Source organism: Euprymna scolopes, chromosome 1, assembly GCF_053919585.1.
Source record: "Euprymna scolopes isolate OS-2025 chromosome 1, ASM5391958v1, whole genome shotgun sequence".
Classification (NCBI taxonomy): domain Eukaryota; kingdom Metazoa; phylum Mollusca; class Cephalopoda; order Sepiida; family Sepiolidae; genus Euprymna; species Euprymna scolopes.
Genome location: NC_136482.1, coordinates 28,160,998 through 28,185,882, shown reverse-complemented (window position 1 = coordinate 28,185,882; position 24,885 = coordinate 28,160,998). Strand labels below are relative to the sequence as shown.

At 33.3% G+C, this 24,885-nt stretch overlaps 1 protein-coding gene across 2 annotated transcripts in view; it reads right to left on the bottom strand.

The window, feature by feature from the left end:
* The window catches only part of LOC145290674 (ubiquitin-protein ligase E3B-like), a 156,996-nt gene extending 133,618 nt beyond the window's left edge, over nt 1-23,378 (bottom strand). Inside the window, exons 1-4 of one of the 2 annotated variants that reach the window (XM_080136506.1) lie at nt 23,227-23,378; nt 16,405-16,518; nt 13,064-13,113; nt 234-304 (exon numbers count right to left, since the gene is read on the bottom strand). In XM_080136506.1, coding sequence (XP_079992632.1) covers nt 234-304; nt 13,064-13,113; nt 16,405-16,518 — 235 coding nt within the window. In that variant the 5' untranslated portion in view covers nt 23,227-23,378. The remainder of the gene's footprint in view (nt 1-233; nt 305-13,063; nt 13,114-16,404; nt 16,519-23,226) is intronic. The other variant, XM_080136517.1, reaches the window with a different exon arrangement.
* Nucleotides 23,379-24,885: the final 1,507 nt, after the last annotated feature.

The following is a 24,885-nucleotide window of genomic DNA, read 5'->3' as shown; positions in this document are numbered from 1 at the left end:
TTTTTTCTTTTCTTTTTTGTTTCTTTAAAAATTTTCCAATTTTCTTTCACTCTTTCTTATTTCTTTTCTTTAACTTCAACGATTCAAAGACATTATTTTATATGAATATTTATGCCAACACAGATGAAGAAAGATTTAATTTTTCCATTATGCAAAGGATGCACACGACGAATGTGCATTGTTGTTTTATGATAACTGACTGGATGAAAAGGAAACATTAAGTATGCACAAACCTGGCCTTGGTTTCGGATTATATTCCATATCTTCAGCTTGGGGTATCTGTAAGAGTAGATCCAATTCTTGTCTAAAATGTAAAAGGAATAGAAAGAATTTAATTTAGATTAAATAAAAATTAAAATTTTGTTGACATTCAATTGAAAAAAGTTAGGGTGCTTGTCCAGAATTTTCCTTATATTAAAAAATCTGTATGATGTACATACTTGTAACATATAGAAAATATTGTATTCCAAAAATCATGTGAATTGATGAGGTAATTTTATTTTTATAATGTCATTTTTAAACAATTAATGGGAATCTGTAGGCATTACAACAAAAGTCTCTCAAGTTTAAATTATGTTGAGTAGTTTCTTGTTTCTTTAGACTGTTTTCTAAATGGCATCATAAGCCATATTCAGTTAGCAATAAAATTTGATTTTCTTATTTAAAAATAAAACTTAGTAATAAAATTTTATTTAAAAATAAAACTACTTGATCAATTTATATGATTTTTGTATGTGCAAGATTCATTTCGTTTTTCCATCATGGGTATGTTCATCATAGATTTTTCTTTATTTTTGTTTTTTTAATAAGGAACTGGACAAGCACCAAAATTAGAAATTAAAAATGTTAAATACTTTGATCAGTTCTCTTCTTGTCCAACACTTTCACTAACAAATCTGTTATAAATGTTTATTGTTGAAAATCATCCTATTTAGTTATGGATGACCTAAATAATCTCCATTTTTTTCTCCATCACTCCATTAGCTCAATTTAATTTATATATATATATAAAAGCGAAAATGTGTGTATGTATGTATGTATGTATGTTCGCTTTTGTGTATGTCTGCAAAAGGCTTTTTTCATCGGCCTTCTCGCTCGGCTCGTTTCTTCTTAAAACTTTTTATATCACATCTAAATGATAATATCTACGACTTAAGAACGCATGTGTATTTAATTTGCCCAACTTTCACGTGCTATATTTTCCAGATATTTCGATCGCCATGTGTTTCTTTCGCTTTTCAGTATAAAACAAGCGAAAACTGGCTTGCAGCCGCGTCATGTTTCAAGGTCAAACATCATGCAACTTAAGGTTCTCGCACCTATTAATTTCATTTTATAAACGTTAAATTAAGATGCTTTTCATTCCTCTTTTCTCGTGGCCAAGATGGCTAGGTCCCAGGGGATTTTTTTTCCATTTCATTTCCATCTCCACGTCAAGATTCGGGGTTCAAGCCTACTTTCCTACTAAAACTTTTTCTTTTCTTTTACACCTCCAAACACCCGGCCAACGTTTTTTTTTAAAACAGGGTTGTTTTGATACCCCCCCCCCAACACACACACACCTACAAACACCCGGGCCACGCCGGGTACCCCCCCCCGCTAGTGATACATAAAAGCAGAAAAAAATGAGAGCTATGGGCTTAGAATATCAAATATAAATAAGTCTGAATTAAAAGTTAGTTTCAATAAAGTTGTGTGATCTTTTCTCCTCATAGTTTCTCTAACTTAAACAGTCTGTTACACGTGTTCGTCTCCGTAACACGCCGTCTTTCAACTCCACCTCACATTCTCTCCATAGCTCCTCTTATGCACCTGGTATAGTCTCATTTGCATAGAAACGGCAAGAGTCTGGATGGTCTAAATAACCTAAATTTTTTTTTTTCCATCACTCCTGAACACCAGCCCAATCTAATGATACCAAAAAAACAGGGAAAATAAGAGCTATAGGCTTAGAATATCAAATATAGAATCAAGCATTTATTCAGAGATTGAATAGAGAAAAATAAAACAGTATTATGTTTTGAATTTTTTAGATGAAGATTGATGATTTGTATTATTTGGACTATTATTCTTATCTTGCTTGTTATAGTCACATTTTTTTTTTTTTTTTTACATAGGCATCACCACTTATCAAGGCCCAGAGGCCACTTGAGGATAAGGGTTAAAGAGTGTACAGTAGTCAATTGGACAATATAGTAATTGTTAGTAATGGACATTTGGTAAATTTGTTAACTTAAGTGGAATGGCTCATCAAGAACTTGTTTACATTGTTTTTTGGGGGTTTTTTTTGTTTTTTTACATAGGTATCATGTAAAAGAAAAAAAACAAAAAACAAATATGGTTCTTTTTTTTTGTTTTTTTTTTCTTTTACATGATGCCTATGTAAAAAAACAAAAAAAAAAAAAAAACAACCAAAGCAGGCAAACGGAAGACAGTTCCACAGGCGTGCAGTTCTAAGAAAGAAACTTTGATCATGGAATCTACGTTTAGGTTTAGGCACAGATAAAGAGTAGGAGAAATTATTGTGTTTCTCGTGAAAGTTTGGCAAAGGGAGATCATAGATTGGAGTTCAGACGAGCACTTGCCATGAAAATAATAATAAAGCAGTCCCATGGTTTCAGCCAATGTAATCTCCACCTTTCTTCAGATGCATCTTTTCCAAATTCGGAACCTTTCGATTGATCTTGGAAATCTGTACAGAATTTTGAATTGAACCTTTAATTTAATTCACAGAGTTATATTTTCCGCATTTTGTCACCCATGATCAAGTAGAAATGTTATTTATATTATTCTTACTTATGATCACCTGCAGTAAGGATTGAACCTTCAACCTCCCCAAAATTTAGAACTGATTATTAAACAACGCTTTCCTTATTTCGCGTATCCAAATGACTCCTGATTTTGAAACTTCTTGGAAGTAAATGGTGTTACTTAATTTTAAGATCCCGCTATATTACATTCATTTTACTTAATCTATTATTATTATTTAATTTATTTTATTATAGTTAAAAGAAAAAAAAATTTACTTTCAGTATTAATTATTTCTATAGAAATGTTTCTGTAAATAAACATATTACTGGATTCATATTTATTAAGTAGGTGGATGTGCCTGGGGGGAGCCTGTCCACGAGGTTGACCTTGGAAGAGGTAAAGTGATAACATCAAGCAAAACCCAAAACATCATAGGTTAATAGAAACATTGGCAGGGGATCGAATCAAGTGGAAAGAAGCCATTCAACCAAGTTGACAACTCAAACGTTTAAATTTACAACTTAGAGAACAAACGACAATAAACGTGCGGTAGTAGTTTACTCATATTTGGACACATGCACGTTTTAATTACATCTATTTTATTTAATTTATTATATGTGAAAAATTCATGTTTTCTGAACCATGTTAAGCTAACATGCATTCATTTTCTTTTCCATTAATTTAAACATACATTCAATTTCATATCCATTTCAGTATTAATTATTTCTGTAAAAGAATTTCTGTAAATAAACAAATTTATATAAAAAAAAATATATCTATAAAGCTGAACGTGTGTGTGTGTGTGTGTGTGTGTGTGTGTGGTATAATAAAATTGTGGGGTCTGCGTTCGCGCCTGTACTACATGGAAATATGGCACAAACTTTAACATAGACTTTTCATATCTATTTGCGTAAGTATACTTTGATAATTATGTTTCAGTTTGAAGAAATATGGTATAATAAAATTATTGGGTGTCCGTTCGCGCCTGACCTTCATAGAAAGTAAATATGTCACAAAGTTTTACAAGGTTTTTTAAAAGGGGTGAGGGTCCACAATAACACCTTAACTTTAATCTTAATTCACGTTAGCTTTTATTTATTTTTTTGAGTTGAATCATATTGTGTCGAATAAATTCACCTCATAAATTCATGTTCTTATTAAAGTGAAAGCAAAAAAAAAGTCAGAACTTTAGACAATTCTCGACACAAATTTTGCATAACTCTGTTTTTTTCCTTCTCCACTTGCACGTGGCACTCTTTCAAAAATAGATAAATAATAAAAAATAAGAACGTTACTTGTTATCGTGTCAAAAGAAGGAAAAAATCCTGCTCACGTGATTACGTGTCTTTTTAAAAATATTTACATAACCTTTTTATTTTTATTTATATATCTGTTTAAGCTTTTTTTTTGTCAGTGTACTAAAAGGAATTCAGTTGATTACAACCCTTTCTGCGTGTTCTTTACATTACAATAGTACAACCCTGAATCCGACGGCGCAATACTACACCATTCAATACTGTAAAACTGAAATGAAGCTGTTCTGCTTGAAAAGGACACCATTTTCACCTTATTCATATTTATATCGATTCTTTGCTTTAAGAAACTAAAGTAATCATGTGTTTACTTTTTTAATATCCCATTTTGCTGTTTCGAATTATTTTACTAAAGTAAGTAAAACTTCATTATTTTTCAAAACTGTTTTGTTTCTTTGTTTTTCGACATTTTGTCGATATTTAGTAAGAGTGTTTAGCAGAAAACCCAACAAACGACTACCCGAAAAAATAAATATACAAGAAATAAATGTTACCATAGTCAATAAAAGTTCAGTTCATGTTTTTTTTTTTGTTTTGAAATAGTTTTTAATGCTCTTTACTTGAAATAATTTCAGCGAACTGAAATTAAAACGAGATTTGAGGCGATAACTACTTAAATTAATTTTTATATAAACTACACATGCCATAATCGAATATTCCTCAAGCACAAAATAACGGAAAACATTAAAATATGTTTATAAATATTCCTTATGTTAACGGAACTCTCTTAAAATGTTAACACAGAATGATCAGGTGCCCCGCCTTCAAATTGAAAACGGGGCTCTTCATTTCAAAGTCGTTGCCATTTTGATTTTTTTTTTTAAACTGGTTCATGAATTAAAAAAAAAAATTTTTTTTACAAACTACTTAAAAATACAAACCAATGAACTTTTCTACCATAAAAGTAACTTTTATTGACTATGGTAACATTTATTTCTTGTATATTTATATTATTATATATATAACATTTTCTCTTTGTAAGGAAACATCATTTTGTTGGTCACTCTTGGCTACGAATGGAAACAAAGTTGATATAAAAAATATATTTTCGCGAAAATTATCTTTACTTTCATCATATTTTGCTTAGGGTAAAATTTTTGAGTGCCAAAACCTATCTCTGTACAACTCCCTCCTTTTCATAACCTATTATACTTTCATCAATCACAGTCCATTTTCTGTAGGCTGTTTTTGAACTCAGTCAACGACGGGTACTTCTGCTAGTGTGTATATATATATATATATATATATATATATATATCAGTTTACAGACATTCTTATGTTTTGACCATTTTTGTCAGAGTCTTCAAATTATTTTAGAAGAGTTTCAAAATCAGAAGTTGCTTAGGTTGGTAAATAAGCAAAATAGCCATTACACGAGTTCACAAACAATTTAAGTATGAATTTTAGGAGGCTTAAACCTAATTTTCTCTAGATACTTATTTTTATACTTTTTTCTTTACTGTTACTCATATTGCAAATTTAATCTAATCTGCTAGTTATAATTGATGGTTCTCATATGGTATTCAATTTTATACTAGATCTATTTAGAAATTCATTGTTGTCTCACAAACTCCCAAAATTCATAGTAGAATTGTTTACATGAACCCATGGCATAATTGTTGAGTGTTAACACTTGATTCTAAACGATAGTCATTTGGAGGTTCAAGGTTCAATCTTTACTAGAAGCAATAATAAAGGGAATGCTTCTACCAAGTAATGGCTGATTAAATAAGAAAAATCTACTCCCATGAATTAAAAAGTTCAGTTTGAAATTCTGTAGTTTCTCTGCAGTTTACAAAAATTCTGAAGTTCAACTAGAATGCTCTCAATATAGAAAAAATTCAACTAATGCATTGCACATCGCAAATAAAAGGTCATGTTTGATTTTCTCTCTGCTCGTATTTGCATTAAATGATATTAAGTGTGACAGCAGTCATGGAGGCAGGCGGCCAAAGGTGACGTATGTAACACTCAGAAATTGAAACCTGACTGATAGGACACGAAAAGTCAACATATGCTCAGGTTCGATTGCGTCTTAATTTGCATATGTAAAATTTGAGGACATAAAAAGCTGGTATTTCTTTGATTGGGAGAAGGGTTTTTCTTTGCTCACTTGGTGTCAGTGGAAAAAAAGAAGAACAGATTTTTTTTATATAATTAACTCACGTACTCGTGAAAGAAAAGAGCGATGGATTTTTTTGTACACAAAACAATATTCGGCAGCTTAAAATTTTAATTCCAACACTTCATTAAGTTAGTATTCATTATATATTAATAGGAGAGCGTGTGTGTTATTTATTTTGTGTGTCACGATTACATCCGAGTGACTGTCGTTTAATTGTTATGCACTTCCATTTCTTGTAATAAATAATTTTAGCAAGAATTCTTCATAAGTTTTGGTTTTGGTTCTGATTATAGGTGATAGCAATTTAGTCATCTATTTTATTTATAAATAATGTTACCAAGAATTCTTCATAACGTTTTTGAATTTTTGAGATGAGGATTGGTTATTCGTATTATTTGGATTCATCGGACTCCTGTTCTTATCTTAAATGTGATTTTCACAATATTTCGGTAGATGTAACCACCGACCTTCTTCAGGTGTATCTTGTCGAACTTGGGAATTTGGACAGAATTTCAAGCGTAACCCTTTATTTACTTTACGGGAGTAGCGTGCTCTTGTTCCATACAGATCCTAAGTAATTTGCAATTGTATTTTTCGGTCGCCCATATTGAGGATTGAACCTTCAACCTTCAGGAGAATATCAATTTTTACAATTAATTTTTCCAAGTACTCTAACTACTGCACCACGGTCCTTGTGGATTAGTAATATCATCTCTAAATTCCCGAGTTCGACAAGATACACCTGAAGAAGGTCAGAGGTTACATCGATCAAAATGTTGTGAAAATTCAATTCAAGATGAGAACAATAGTTCGATGAATCTAAATAATACGAATTCTTCATAAGTTTTGGTTTCGATTATAGCTGATGGCACTCCAGTAATCTATTTTTTTTTTATAAATAATTTTATCAAGAATTCTTCACTAGTTTTGATTTCGGCTTCAATTATAGCTGAAGGAACTCAAGTTTATATATATGTATATATATATATGTATATATATATATATATATATATATATATGTATATATATATATATATATATATATACATATATATATATATATATATATACATATATATATATACATATATATACATATATATATATACATATATATACATATATATATATATATATATATATACATATATATACATATATATATATATATATACATATATATACATATATATATATATATATATATATATATATATATACAGTCCTGGTCAAAATCATAAGACCACTTAAGAAAGTATGCATATTATCACATTTTTAATCAAACAAATGGTTGAAACCATTGCCAAAATGGAAAATATGATGGAAAAAAATGAAATCTGCTTCATTCGAAACCTTAACCCTGATCTAATAATTATTTTTTAGAAAACAAACATTTTCACCTGGTCAAAATGATAAGACCACTGATAATTTATCTAACAAAAGGCAATTATAAATTAGTAAAAAGGGTCTCAGTATTTTGTATAGCCTCCATCATTACGAATTACTTCAAAAATTCTCTCCGGCATGCTTGCGACTAAGTTTTTTATCAGTTGCGAAGGAATTTTATCCCATGTACTGAAAACTGAATCAGAAAGTTCCTTTATCGAATCATACTGAGTTCCACCCTTGAACACTTTTTTTGCCATCCATCCCTAAAGATTTTCAATGGGATTGAGGTCCGGAGAACATACTGGATGATCTAACAATTCTATATTATTTGAAGAAAAGTATTCTCGTGCTTGTCGAGAAGTGTGTATCGCAGCGTTGTCTTGCTGGAAAATCCAATTTCTTCCACACAGACGTGGACCTTCAGTCCTGATAGAAGCATTTTCAAGCATTGAAATGTACTTCAATGATATTTGGCGGCCTTTCACTACTTGCAACTTTAGGGTCCCAGCTGACGAGAAAGCACCCCAGATCATTAAAGACCCTCCTCCACTATGCCGAATTGAAAAAGTCTCTTTGGGCAAATTTTTATCATGCCAATAGTGTTGAAATTCATCTGGACCATCTAGATTAAACCTTTTCTCATCGGAGAAAATTACATTTTCCCACTTCTCTTATTCCCAAGTCTGGTATTTGGCGGCATATTTAAGTCGGTTAGTTTTGTGCTGTTCAAGAAGACGTGGTTTCTGCAGTCGCTTTAAATGATTGAAACCCTTCATTTTCAGATGCCTTCTGATGGTTTTAGGACTACATTCTGCTGGTGTTTGGCTTTTCAATCGACTTCAGCTCATACTGAATTTTTTTTTAAAACTTCTTCTGATACGGCGATCCAGTGATGGGGTTATTTTTTTTGGTCGACCTGGACTCTTTTTGTGCCCATATTGATCTGGATTTCTTAAAAGATTTGTGATGACCGTTTTGCTATGATTCACTTCGTTTGCAATGGATCTATGGGAGAGTCCACCCCTATTAAGCTCAAAGATCCTTCCTCTCTCAAACTCTGATAATGGTTTCCCTTTTGCCATTTATAATTTAGTAAGATATTTTTTATCCACTAACAAGTTGCTTTTAGTAACATAAAAAGCTTTTCGTATTTATTTTTTCAAAACTAGCCAATTTTATTAAAGTGGCCTTATCATTTTGACCAGGTGAAAATGTTAGTTTTTTAAAAAATAATTATTGGATCAGGGTTAAGGTTTCAAATGAAGCAGATTTCATTTTTTTTCCATCATATTTTCCCTTTTGGCAATGGTTTCAACCATTTGTTTGATTAAAAATTTGATAATATGCGTAAACGCTTACTTTCTTAAGTGGTCTTATGATTTTGACCAGGACACTGTACATATCTTTTTTTCATAAGTTTTGGTTTCAGTTTCCTTTCAAGCTGATGCACCAAAGTCATATGGATATATTTTTTTTATTTTTGAAATCGCAACTTTATCTATAATATAAAGCTGAACATTTGTGTGTGTGTCTGGTCATGAATAGGCTAATATATGGTTGACTATTATAGAAAACTGATCACATATAATGATAGAAGATGTATCGAGACACAGGAACAGGTATGTTTGATCTGGCATAATGATGATTTATTAAAATTGTGGGGTCTGCGTACATGTCTGATCCACAAAGTATGGAAATAAAAAATTTAAAAATTAAAAAAAAACGTTTACAAGTGTTTTTGATATAGATGTACATAATAATACTTTGATAAGTATGTTTTAACTTAAATAGGAATGATATAATAAAATTGTGGGGTCTGCGTTCGTGCCTGGCCTCCATAGAATGGAAATAGGCACAAAGACTTTTCATATCTATCTGCATAAGTATACTTTGATAATTATGTTTCAGTTTGAAGAAATATGGTATAATAAAATTATGGGGTGTTCGTTCGCACCTGACCTCCATTGAATGGAAATATGTCACAAAGTTTAACAAGGTTTTCTTCTATATATATAAAAGCGAAAATGTATGTATGTATGTGTGTATGTTTGTGTGTCTGCTGAAAACTTTCGACAGACACAACAAAAATTCACAAACTCGGTATCATATTGAAGCTCCATCCTTTGCTCAAAAAATATCGAAAAATTGGCTCAAAACGTTCATTTTTTCAACCTGAAATCAACAATTTTTGACCGGGGGTGGGGGTCAACAAAAACGGCCCTCTCGACCGGTTCTACGCATGCGTCAGATGACGTCATGACCTGATTTACTTTAAATAGTTGAAAAACTGAACAAATTTCATGTACGTCGCGTTAGGTCAGTTGATTAGCACGTTGGTTCATAATATAAACATTTTGGGTTCGAATCGTGGTGAGATGTCTTTTTTTTTTTTCGATTTTTTAAATTTAAATATTGAACCAGTGTTATTTAAGCCATTTTTCATGTAACGATCATTTTTCTGTTTTTTTTTTTTTACTTCGCTTATCCACCCTTGACCACACACCTAAAAACACCCGGGTATCCACCGATTTTTTAAATTTTAATATCGAAACAGGCTTATTTAAGCCATTTTTCACGTGTTCGTTTTTCTGTTTTCATTGTTCGTTTGCCTTACGTTAGTTTTTTTGTGTTTTTTTCCCGCTTAAGTTTTAACGTTGTTTTCTTTTTTTACTTCGCTTATAACAAACAAACCTGGTCATTGACGTCATAGTCGTAATGCTCGACGACTTCCGTGCACGCACTTGTCAATTTGGTTCTTACTTAAATAAATTCAAACATCTTTCAGTAACTCATTCTGGCTGGCCAATTTTATTTTCAAACTTCGCCTCAGGGCTTCGGGTTCGATCCTACCAACTTTTACCCCACCCCCGGTTTCTTTTTTATTTAACACCACACACACACCTCCAAACACCCGGGCAACACCAGGTACCCCCGCTAGTTTAATATAGATCCACAGAATATTGTGATAAGTGTTTCAGTGTGTACAGGTATGGTATAATAAATTATGGGGTTTATCTATTTTATTTTTACTTTTATCATATTTTGCTTTGGTTTTGGTACCCCCAAATTCAAAGCTATCTCTTTATAACCCTTCTTTTTCATAACCTATTATACTTTCATAAATCAGAGTACATTTTCTGTAGGCTGTTTTTGAACCCAGTCAACGACGGGTACTTTTGCTAGTAATATATAAAAAATCGATAGAACATTAACTTTATAATAATATGTATGAAATCTGCAAGAAGTAAAATATTATATTTAAGCGTATTTTACTACTGGGCTACGCCGGGCATCCCTGCTAGCTTAGATAAATACATTTGCAATTTTAACAGAAGAGCTACAATAATATCAGAGCATCTCCATTTACGTTGAACATCTACAGAATGCCAACATCAATATATTACATGTGAACGAGTCCCCTGTGGAATTTCCACAGGTCCCGCTAGTTCATTATTAGTAGTAGTATGAATGCACATTTTGAGTAAGACATTTTTGGAAGGAAGGGGGTCATTTTCGTACATGATGAAAGGCTTCACAGGCTAAAAAGATTGAGAACCACTGATCTAGAAAAATTAATTTTTTATACAAATGTTTACACTATTTGAGTATTTTGGGATATGTGACATAACAACAGGTAATGATGTTGATATATCAAACAGTTCTAAAAGATTACCTACTGAAAGGTCACGTTGGATTTGTATTAAATGTTATCTGGATCCATGGCCACAAAAAACACAGTGTGCATCACCCATCGCTACTAAAACATGATGTTGGATTTTTCTCTCTGTTAACATTTGCATTAAATGTTATTAAGTTAGTATTGTTAGTATGAATACACTTTTTGAGCGAGACATTTTCTGAAAGGGGGTGGGGGGTCGAGCTAAAACAGCTTCAGAACCACTGGATTAGAATGTACATCATACGGATTTTTTTTTGTACATCATACAGATTTTTTTTGTTTTTTAAATTTAATGAGAATTCTGAACAAGAACTGAATAATCTCCCCTTCCTAAGAAAAAAAATAGCAGCAGCAAAAGAAAGAATATGAAAAGAAACGAGTGCAAGCAACTATGATAGACAATTAAGATTAATATGTATCTACCATCGTGGCTAGTCTTTAAAAAAGCTAGATAAGCCATAGGTTATTAACATCTTCTGTATTTAATGAAAAGTACAATTTTATAAATAGATGATTTTAATAATCATTCAATTAACTGACCATCTCTGGTAGAACTTTTATAGATTTATGCAAATTGAGAAAAAAAAAAATTTAGTCAAATATTTTGAAAATATTAATCAAGGACTTTTTTTATTCTGGTCATCATTTATTAGTCATTTATCCTCATTCTGTACATTAATTTATAATTAGAATTTACTCTCTTTCTTATGATTGTTTGAAAACCCAACTTGCAGATCAACAGCCCAGCCTTTGGACTTCATATGCATTTTGCAGCCCACTTTACGCATCTCATCAATCTGCACATATTATGGACCAGCGTTTAGATCTCACTGATCAGCCTTTGTATCTTATGCACATCTCGCAGACCCACTCATACCCATCTTGTGGATCCACCATCACATCAACCCCACATTTCATAGCTCAGCCCTCAAATCTTACACAGACAAAGCGTGATCATGACTTACGAATTATTGCCTATTGTTTGTATTTCCCAGGTTACATTTCTGTTCAATAAAGATATAGGTATATGTTACCCGAGAAAATGTTGGGTTACTCTTCTTGTTATGCATAAACGGAAATAAATATCTATTCAAAATTTATTAACATTTTACTTCCAAAAGCATTGCCAGGGCCGCTGCAAGAAAGGTGGGCTCTCTCTACCGTGCTAGACAACTACTAACACCCGAAAGTATCCTGTACCTCTATAAGGCCACCATTCGTCCATGTATGGAGCATTGCTGTCACATTTGGGCTGGTGCATCTGCTACTAGTCTCTCGCTCCTTGACAGGGTTCAAAAGAGAGTCGCAAACCTGATAGGCCCTGAACTGGCATCTAAGCTTCAACCTCTGTCCCATCAACGAAATGTTGCATCCCTCTGCCTGTTCTACAACTATTTTAGTGGTGAATGCTCTGAAGAACTGCAAGCACTTGTGCCCCCACGATGTGAGCACCCTCGACAAACCCGACAGGCTGCTAAATCCCACCCCCACACTGTAGAGATCCCTAGATGTAAAAGATCTTTCTACTCCAATAGTTTCTTCCCCAGAACCGCCAGACTATGGAATTCCATTCCAGGTCCTTGCTTCCCCAACAGTACTGACGTGCAGAAGTTCAAGTGTAACGTGAACCGACATCTTGCTGCCCAAATCCCTACATAGTACCCCGGTAGTTGTTGCCCCTGATAGTAGCCCCCTACACCAAAGTGGCAATTTGCCTTGTTTGGGGTGAAAATGTAATAAAAAAAATTTTTAAATTAAAAAAAAAATTAATTTTACTATTTTATTACAAAAGAAGAATGAACTTACCGAATCTGTGTCTGTAGTTTGATCCGACAGAGAAAACCCCTGACAAGAGACTGAAAAATATTAAAAGAACAATTTTAGAAAAAAAGAATTTTTTTTTTTTTTTTTAGATAACTCACTGGGATTAACAATTTCTACAAAACAAAATAATAGTTACCTGTCTTTCCAACACATATTGGTCCCTAAGAGAGTGATCAATCCATCTTACATTTAAATAAGTATGACTAAAATAGTAGGGTTTTTTTTTTTTTTCAGGGAAAAACAAATTTGCAGAGAATTTTCAATCCTCTAAGAATGGGGGGGGGTAAATACTATAAATTTAACTAATAAAGATATAACAAGCATTCGCAACTGAATATATTTTAAAAAGACGTAATAAAAGTAGATTTTATATTATTTATCATAGGATTATGTAAAATATTAAATAGACTTTTTAAAAGCAAATTCAGATCTTGATATTTGTAAATTGAGAAATAAACACATTCAAGATAGAACTATTTTACTAGATAAACACTTATAGGCTCCAAAACTATTGAGTAAAATTGCATTACATTTAGCATAAAAAAACCCTTGGGATCTGAGATATGTCATTAGGGATCAAAATTTATACTACTACAACCACTCTGTAATGAATGTAAAAGTGAATGGACCCTAAAATGTATGCATGCTTTGCACAATTTGTCAGGGAAAATGGGAGAAATATTTGTTCAAAGGCCCAATGCAAGAATATTCAAAAGCTGCCCCAATCATAATGGACACTTATGCGATTAGAAGTGCAGATGACTTGTGTGTCGTTTTTTTGTGGTAGAAATATGGAGACTAAACAGCAAGGTGAGATGTTTCCAGTGATATACAAATATCCCAAGTGTTATGCAAATGAGTAGGTTTGGGTTCCATATAAAAAATAATAAAATGGTAGTCCATAGTCAAGAGCAACTCAAAAGTTCCTCTTTTCATTAGCTACTACACCAAAATGTAGAAGAGGGCACCACTCCTTTCCCAAGATTACTCCACTTAGCCTTGATCCTCATCTTATAATGCTCACCGTTTAAGCCCAAGGGCATCAAGTGCCATTTTGTGAATCTTTCAAGAGACTTGACCAAGGATTGAACCTTAATTCACCATTTGGCAGTGAACATAATACTGTTCAGAACAGTGTTTTTGGTAAGGTTTTTTTGCTCTTGACATATCAAAGGCCTTTGATAGGGTATAGCATAAAGGCCTACTTTACAAGACTACGGTATAGCTGGAAATCTCTTCTCAGTTATTAAATTTCTCTTTGATAGGTTCATAAGAATAGTGGTTGATGGGCAGAAATCGGAAGCTCTAAGTATTAATGCTGAAGTTCCTTAGGGGCCCATCCTAGGCCCAACTCACTTCTTGATCTACATCAATGATCTCTCAAAACACATACTTAGATCACTTGTAGACATTTATGCTGACACCACTACTATCAACAGCAACACATCAAAGGCCATAAATGACCAAGTTCTCTCTGATTTTCTCTCCTCTAATATTGAGCACGTAGTACAATGGGGAAAGGAGTGGCTGGTTAATTTTAATGCATCTAAAACCAAGCTTCTATCTTTACATCTTCAACGCTCTGATCCCCATCTGGCATCAATTGAAATGAATGGCTCTCATCTTGGGGAGACTCCATGTTTTGACAAGCTTCTGGGATTGACCTCTACTCCTGATCTTAAATGGAACACGTACATCAAATCTGTTGCCAAGGTCGCTGGAAAAATGATGGGATCCTTCTACCATTCCAGTAGATATCTTACTGCTGATGCAATTCTCTATCTATATAAGAGTCAAGTACGTCCAATAATGGAGTACTGTTGCCATATCTGGGCAGGAGCTGCTAGAAGCAGATTCTGCTGCCTTGCCAGAGTTCAAAATAGACTTCATAGCTTAGTGGGGGATGTCCTTTTTTTCTTCCCTGCAACCTCTTTCTCACAGAAGAGACGTTGCAAGCCTGTCTCTGCTTTATCGCTATTTCCACAGCAAATGCTCGTCTGAGCTCCAATCTATGGTCCCCCCTCACCAACTTTTAATGAAAAACACTCGTCTAACTGAAACCACTGTCAATAATTTTCCCCACTCTTTATCTGTGCCTAAACAGAAACACAGATTCTATGAACAAAGCTTCTTTCTGAGAACTGCATGCCTGTGGAACTCTTTTCCGTTTGTCTGTTTTCCAGCTGACTACAATTTGGTTATCTTCAAGTCCAACGTAAACAAATTCTTGATGCTTCATCCCCTTAAATAATCCAATTTACCAAATTACTACTACTAACGATTACTACGAAATTATCCCATTGACTACTGTACACTCAATAACCTTTATCCTCGAGTGGCCTCTGAGCTTTGATAAGTGGTGACCCCTATGTAAAAAAAAAAATGTGTCTAAAATTGTGTTTGAAAATTACATAAGATAGTGGCTAAAAGACTAGACGTAATAAATTAGTATGTGTCATCTGTTATTGCAAATCTACAATACTTTGGTCCAGAGGGGAATTTCTGGGGTCAAAATATTATATAGGAGATAAAGCTGGATTTGTGAAAAAGGGTTAAAATTACTATACTACTTAAAATAATGATAAACATGTGTAGGCTCAAAACCTATTGGTTAGAATTTCACCAAATGTGACGTAGAGAGCTAAGCATAATAACATAATACCAATTTGATGCTAAAATACTCTCCTTATAATGAAATCTACACTTTCAGTGACTTATGGCTTGTTATGAATTAAAAAAAATTTTTTTTTACTAATATAACCCCTTATCAAGACTAAAACTAAAAACCACTCAAGGACAAGAATTTTCACCATTTACTTACCTCGCTACACGGGCCGAGTTTGACATAAAAATTGGTTTTAAATGTGGGGAAAATCCAACTCCACAAAAATGGGCACTCTGAACCGATACAAAAGTGCCTCAGTCTAGATTTCTTCTTCACTGACCAAGAACAGATGAAATGTAGTATCAGAACATATACTACATTTTGATCTTAGCCAAAAGACCCAGGAAAGAGATGAATGTATTGTCAGTTGAATGATGAAGGATATTATGAGAGGCTTAAAAATTCATAATTTTTTTTAAGGGAATGAACAAATTTTGATTACTTATAAGGATGATTTATGGCAAGTATTTTTTTGATATTGGATCTGAGGAAAACCGTGTAGTAGTCTGTAGGAAAGCAATCCCATAGTAATGTGTCCCACAGAAGGGAAATTCCATTTGATGTTAGACACATAGAAAAAGAAAAAGTTCTTTGTAGTTGTGGTAATAAGATGAGTTTTAACTGATAAAGAAAACCAAATAAACAAATCGTGACTTACCTGAATTTTAACAACGGCATCTTCTCGTTTTCTTTCAAACGCTCGTTCTTCACGTGCAGCTTTAGTTTGTTCAAGAAACTGATTTTTTTTCGTATGATCAAGTGAACTGAACATCTGAAAAAACAGAATATCAATAATTTGTTGCTTGAATGTTGAGTTTTATGGCATGTCAACTGCTTTTGGGTCAATTTATGCCGAAACTGTGCATATGTTTTGTAAACACTAGTTTTAAGATTGTTCATTTTGAGGATTGGTTTCTTCTGTGGAAAGCAACTATTTAAGTCCCTTTACAAGGACTTCTGGTTTTAACCGACCATTTGTCCAAAATATTAGCATATTCAGTGTTATGACCTTGTACATTTATTTATATTAATCTATATATCTATAAAAGTGAATGTGTGTGTGTGTGTGTGCGTCTGTGTACATTTCCCTACGCAATAACTCTGTCAATTTTTAGTCTACAAACTCGAAATTTGATATACAGGGTACTGAGATTTGGGAAAATCGATGTGATCGGTTTTTGACCAGAAATTTGGCGATTAAGGGGTCAAAGTTCAACGATTTGACCTTTGAGAACTCTACCAAACTCCTCCGACAATTTTGGGTCTATGCACTTGAAATTTTAGATATAGGTTCCTTGGACATGGATCTAACTTAATAACTTGATTTGAGCCCAAAACAATAAATGTTAAGGGGTCATAATAGGGGTCAAAGTTAAAAAAAAATTGACCTCTGCAGTCTCTTCTAAATTACTCAGACAATTTCTGGTCTAAATATTTGAAATTTTACATAAAGGGTATTCAGAGATAGGGCAAGCTTTTTTTTTTTTTTTTTTTTGTTTGGGTTGAAAATTTTTAGTTACCAATATATAAATGCATGTATGTATGTTTGCATGTCTGCCTTAAACTTTCAATAGAGGCGACAGATTTTACCAAGATCAGTATCGTTTTAAAGTTCGACCTTTTATACGACAAATATCGAAAAATTGGCTAAAAACATTAATATCTTCCCCTTCAACTAGGCACTTTTCTACAGGGGGGAGGGTCACTTTTTTCGCCAATATTTTTGAAAGTTATTCTCTCCTTTAGATTGTCTAGCCTTAATTTTAAAACATGTCGCTTCTGGTTTGGCGGTGGTCGTAACAGCATAGGTTTTACCCCATTCTTTTCCTCCTTTGTGGTACAGGTTCGAGCCTGCCTTCCTACTACCACTTTTTTTTTTTTTGCTCAACATGCACATCCAAACACCTGGGCAACGCCGGGCTGAAATGCTAGTAAAATATATATTGTTAAAATATAATTATCCACTGACATGTGTTTCATCATCTATGACTCATCAGAGTGGTTGAAATATATATATATTTGAAAATTCTTTTTAGGGTACAAAAATTAATTATGGCTAAATATGAACTAATTAACATGATGATTAAAAAAATAAAAAATTAAAATAAAGGCTAGCTAACCAGGTTTCGTTCCTTGCTCAACAGAGCTAAATCGAGTAAAATTTCAATTTAAAAAAAAAATTGTCATGAATATGGCAGAGGTAGAGAAAAAATAAATAAAAAATAAAAAAATATGCGTGGAAAAAAAATTACATAGAAATCAAATTAAGTCCTAAGAGATTTTCTTTTTGTTTGCAAAGAGAAGGTCTCAAGGACTTAATAAAAATAGTTTCTAGAATTTTTAGATGAAAGGGTGAGTGCGACTTACTCAAGATTGTAAACATGTTAGCACTGAAATTCATGGCACAGGTATGGTTATTTATAAGGTTCTTGCAAATCGCAGAACCGTATGTATTACTCAGAATATCTGAAGGTGAAACATTTGCATAATTAATCTTTGATGGTACATACAACACTTACCATCAAAGATTCGTTATGCAAATTTTTCATTCATGTTATATATCTTTTAATGGAAATCACTCCAGACAAGGTGTGAAGCCACTTGATATAAGGTGATAACTAGAAAGAAAAATGATTATCACAGACAGGAGATTCCTATTGACTTTAGTCTTACTATTTTCATTATCAACATAATTTCTCTTCATATTATTGTGAAAGCAGATGCAAGGAACGGAATTATGTGAGATCAAGAATGTAACAGTCCTTTGATCTACTCACATTATCCTGAGGTAATACATGTAAAACTACAGTCTTACATTCAAAGAGACAACTCTGGTAAATAAATTACATTGTTTGTTTTTTCAACACATTAAAACAAGAGAGAGGAATGGATTGAGCGAAGAATAAAGAGAGGGTTGGGAAGAAGGACAGAAAGATGGGGAGAGGAAAGGAAAGGAAGATGAAGAGACGGGGAGGTAGAAGTTTTAACATCAAAACGTTACATACATATTTAGTTTTGTATGGTCTCAGGCAAAGCCAGATTGTCTTGCTAGTAAATAAAATAAAATACATTTTCTTTTGATCAGAGCGAAATATACTTATCCAAGTACCTTGTGTTATGTAGTTTCAGTTTATTGGGGATATTGATAAGATTACAAATGCCTTATGCTCTCAGCATCTTTGGTGGCTTTGCCATGTACAGTATGTCCCCTCTTACATTAACATAATAATGTATTTAGATTACTGCAGTCACAAATAAAAATTTTTCTCTTGTGTAGATTCCTGCTCTTCCCAAACGGAGTGCAACCCTGAAAGTGGTTGGGAAGCTTGTGTGCCTTAATGACACCTAGAGCTAAGCCGGCGGGAGATTCATCTCCTGGCAGGGCCACCTATGCCGGACAGGTCGACGGATAGAGGCCAGACTAAGAGCACTCCACCTTCCTTCTGAGCAAGGTTGAGCATGGGGTCAGCACCCTCACCCTGGAAAAAAGAACTTGCTACAAAAGCATCCACAACAAAACCCAAGAAACTTTGGTTCTGGTAGAGGAAGGTTCTGCACCTGCAGAAAGAATGACGTGCTGTGGTCAAAGCCGAAAGGACGCTTCAGTGCCGATAACCCTCTTATCGACCAGGACAACCACCACCATTGCTACATGGAACAGCAAAACCATATATGAAGCAGGGAAGGCAGCACAAGTGTCAGCAGAGATGCGCCGATACAACAGTGCCCTGCTAGGATTGAGTGAGACGAGGTGGCTGCAAGCTGGACAAACAAGGCTGGCTACCGGTGATCACACGCCAGGCCCTGATCTGGAACCCTCAGGGAAAGAGGAAAAGAGGCCGACCAAAAAACACCTGGAGAAGAAACCTGGAGGTAGACGCTAAGCTGACTGGCTACTCCTGGAGGGAGTTGGAGCAAATCGCCCAGGACCGTGGACGTTGGCGGGCAGTTGTTGATGGCCTATGCCCAACCAGGGGCTCAAGGTTTAAGTAAGTAAGTAGATTCCTGCTAGGTGATTTGACTATACACTCACCATTAAGTGGGCATGGTGTATTGATTTCATCTGTTCTTTGAAAAACTACTCCAGTCCCTTTAGGAATTATGGTAAGTCAGCAGAGAATCCTGGAAGCAACAAGGGAAGACTCTGTCTCTCTCCTATCCTTACCCACTAGACACTCAAGCATCGGCTTTCTTCGCCCGAAGATAACTGCTGACAGACTTTATAGGTCCCAAAGAACTTCCTTTCTTTACTTGAACACTATTCCACCTGTACCGAATGGTGTAGGTAATTTTTTATTTTACTTTGGGAGTCATCGCTTATCACTCAAGGATAAAGGTTAATGAGTGTTAGGTAGAATGTGAGACAACACTGTGATGATCAGTAATGGTGGAACTTGGGTAGGATTTAATTATAGAAGAGGACGGCTTAATGAGAACTTATTTGCATTAGACTTGAAAACAATGATGTTATAATCAGCTGGGAAGCAGTCCTACCGTATTTTCTTCCATAGACTGGTAGTTCTAGGAAAGAACCTTTGCTCATGAAATTTTTGTTTAATTTTAAACACAGATAGAGAATGAGGGAAAAGTTTGCTTCTTTTTTTCCCCCCCATACAACGATTTTTATTGTATGCTACTAATATATAGAAGTATGTCTCATTTCTATATGATTTCCCAGGCACTATGGAGCATGGTAGACCATTTGTAGCATAAAGCCTACTTTCTCCTGAGTATGAACTGCATCTTGAACCATCGCGGTCCAGTTTCAACGATCCTGGTTCAGGTCACAGGAAATGGTTAACCACTCCAGATTCCAGCAATAAGACAAACTTCTTGTGGGTTTGTTAGTACAAGTTATCCTTAATTATTCTTACCCAAATTTTCAGCTGCCCATCGATACGTTGGTGCCAGACAAGTAGAGGGATGAAAGAAAAAGCCTTGCAAATAAGCTCTCCCTCTGGTCAATAAGCTGCATGTCCAAACCACCGGAGACGTCATTGAAGGACAGAATGTAGGCAGGGGAGAAACATAGGTTTAGTGTTCAGTGGAAGCTAAAATCAGGACACAAGCTCCATGGCAGCAGCACAGAATGCTGTGAAGACGGTCGCTGTCAAAGACTTGCAGCTTGTACAAATCCTGGTTTCCACCATTGCCTGACAGATGCGAGACACATTAAGATGGAAGAATGCCAACCATGCTGCTTCTATTCACCATCCAATCTCAGCCACTGCCTGCCTAGTCAGCATGATAGTAAAGCCAAGACAGACAAAGGAATCCACATTGTCTAGGTGAATGAATGAGAATATTTGTAAAAAATGGTCAAATCAATTCGATTTCAAGCACCCCCAAGAAATAAGCAAAAGAGACACATTAGGGTCTACACCAGTTGATTTTCGACGCACGTGCCATCTGTAAACAAAAAGATAATATATTCGGGTTGTTTGGATTTTTGTCACAATGTTGAGTTTTAATATAAGGAAAGATTTATTTTTTTCTGGGGTCGGTGAAACCTGATTGATTTCTAAAACTCATTAAATTTTATACTGTTTCCTCCTTTTCCTTATCATAGTTTTTTCGAAAATGAAAACAACAAGAAAATAATTCTGTTTAGTTAAAGTTCTACGTATGGCACTAATTTTCGAAACTCATAACAAAAAATACAAGTAAAAACTAATAAGATGAAATTAATGCGTCATAATTTTTACTCTATATTGATCAGAATTTAAACCGCATAAAAACATTATTTATTTTACACTTCATAAAACCTGCAAAATTTGATTAAAGAAAAATAATTATAAGGGGGTGCAGATAGAACTTTTCTAAAGTTAAAAATCACATAATAATAATAAATAATAATAAAGGCGGTGGGGGGGGGGGCTGGAGGGCCCAACATCAAAACCAGGCTATCGTAAATTAGTTCAAGAAATGGGGGATCAATTTACTAGAACGTTGTATGTGAAATTGAACACCTCTTCCAAATCTTTAAATATTAATTTTTTTTGTTTGTTTTTGTTTTTTCCCCCAATTTTTTTAATAATCTCGTAGCTTAGTGTCCTATCGATAATAATCCGCAGAAATAGTTGAAAAAAGACGAAAAGGAAAAAAAATTGTAAGGGGGCGCGGAAAGCTTCACTTAGTTTTAGTTTTATAACTGTTTGTTTCAATTATTCATTAAATAACCAAATGATATGTAATTATTATTTAAACCTTAAATCCTATACAAACAATCATTTAGTAAAAATGAAAGTAAACAAAAATGAAAGACTCCCGGGCAACGCCGAGTAGACAATGTTTGAAAATAAGCGGACACGTTTATATTTGAAGAATGCGTATTAAAATTAACAAAATATAAAAAGGAAGAAAGATCACAATATATTATCACCAATTTATTCTAGAATTTTAAATAAAGAACAAAATACTCTGAAACAAAAAAAAACTAAACTGTTTATGATGTAAATAAACATATTCGCTTTTTTATTTTATTTCAGTATTAAAATATTTTATAAAATACGAACAAAAAATAATAAATACATCCATTTTTCGTACAAAAGCTGGATTAAATTATTAAATTAATAAACATTAAAGCAATCGCAAAGAAAAGCAAATATTTGCAACAAGTACAAGCTGGTGCCGATCACAATAAGCACCTCAAGTCTATTTAGTTGTATTACAACTAAACAGACTTGAGATGTTTATTGTGATCTGTACCGACCAGACACTGACCGACGATAACAGAACTAATTCATTAACAAGCAACTTAAACACGATGTTTTTCATTGCGTAGGTGGAACACGCAATAGAATTGGTAATACGATCTTAATCTCACGTGTATTTGTAGTCAAATTACCAAAATCTATTGTTGACAGTGATCATATTTTTAGCACGGTTGGTCATCCGTACTGTTAAAAGTGAATCATATTTTTTGTTGTTGTTGCTGCTTAATGCTTATACAGAAAATCATATTTTTAAAAAATGTTATTTTATTTATTGGAAAGAAATTTCGTCAGATTATATATATAACATAAATAAACATATACTTTTTTTATGATCTTGTGGCGCTACAACTTAAAATAAATATTAAATAAGAGATCACAAATGTTATCTTTTTATTTGAATTTCTAATATATTTTTAAAAAAATCGAAGCGATTTTATATAATTTAAAATATTTTTTTGTTATTACTGTTCGCGTGTTGTAATAAAAATGTACACAAAAAAGGGAATCTCTTGTTGCGCTAAAAATTAAAATAAATAATGAATAAGAAATAACATGTTATTTTTCATTTTAATTTCTAATATATTAAAAAAAAATCGAAGCGATTTAAGATAACTTAAATGGTTTTGTTATTGTTATACGGATGTTGTAATTAAAAAATGTACACAAAAACAGGAAGTCAGTTGTTATAGACACCAGTTTTAAGATACAAAAAAAGGAAAGAAACGTGAATGGATGTTGTATTGCTTTCTGATATAAACTGTTACCTTTGTGTCACAATTTCATCGTTTCACCGATTTTGTAAGCCGGGGAAACGTCGTCTACGATTTTTGATCTGTCAACAAAAACATTGCTCCGCCCGAGAGAGACGATCAAGACAAAGTGACGGCCATCATAATATGGAACCCGGTCGGACAGCGATAGTTTCGACACAAAACAGACAAAACAACGAATACAAATGTAAACATTAATGTTTATCATTTTAGTGATATGAAAAAAGTTCATTAAAATTAAATATCTGATTATTTCAATCATTGTTGCGTCATCAAACTTCAAATTAGTAATAAAAATTATTTGGTCTGAAAAATAAATGGTTGAATTCGAATAAATTGTAATAAATAAGTAATGACCCCCCCCCCTCATGCAAGTATTTTTAATGCATTCATAATTCAATTTGATAAAAAATATTAATTAAATAGATATTCCTTATTAATAAGTGATTGTCCGGAATTCCTCCTATATTAAAAATAATAATAATAAATAAATAATTAGCATTTGTGCACTTTAGTTTTGGGGAATAATATTTTTGTTTTTATTTTTGAAGATTTCTACTCAGAACAGGGGGAGGCAAATGACTGCTCAAAGCTATATATTTTAATGATTATTTTTATTAAATTACGAAAGTTTAATTTAGTAAAAAAAGAATTCATTATATTTTTAAGTCATACATTTTCACACAAGGACAACTTTCATCAGACTTTTATTCATTTCAGATATTTTTTTTTCTTAGAGATATTGTTAATTAAAACGTTCGTTTGAAAAATACATCCATTTTCATATAATGATCATCTTCACTCATTTCAGAAAAAAAAAAAAAAATGAAAAAATGCTCCTTGCAATTTATTCTGAAATTTTTATTTTAGAAAAAAAACATGAAGATGTAAGGGAGAAGAATGGAGAAAATATGTGAAGTTGTAGCGACTGCTATATACCGCCGGAACAAATCTTCGGCAGAGACATTTCATAGCAATCTCTGTTTTTAACTCACACACATATGAAGTAGCGCAAGCTTATGTCATAATTTGCTCATCTGCACACATGTGATAAAGGAACTATGTTACATTTCGCGCACAGTGACACAACAAATAGTTTGGAATGTTCTAGAACACAGGTATATAAGCTTTTAACTGCAAAAATCAAACCAGTTTCTCTTCAGATTTCTCCAGCTCGACTTGTGTCCAAGAGACTTTGTCCACATGGGACGTTAAATTATGTAACAAAACTTTCCACGTGTTATGCTTCTTAAATTCTCAACATGAAAAAAATATCATATCTAACGAGATTTATTCTTCATGGCAACCCTGTTCTTTCAAACTGCCGTTTTTATATGTACTGAACACGCACACATACACACACACACACACGTTACATAAGCAATTAATGATTTTCTTTTCTCTCCAGAAAATAAGCACATGTGTCCCTTTATTCATGAAAATCTGTAATCAAAATTTTGCCTTTTCTACAGGACACTTATTAGCAAAGACTGCTGAATGAACATTTGTGGCAAAATCCCTTAATATTAGAATGATTTGAATTACTTTTTCTTAAACAGGTTCATAAATGTTCTTTCATCCCAGTACAGCAATCCCGAGTCTTTTGTTGAATGTCGTTATTTCCAAAAGTTATTTCCACCTTTTTAATTTATA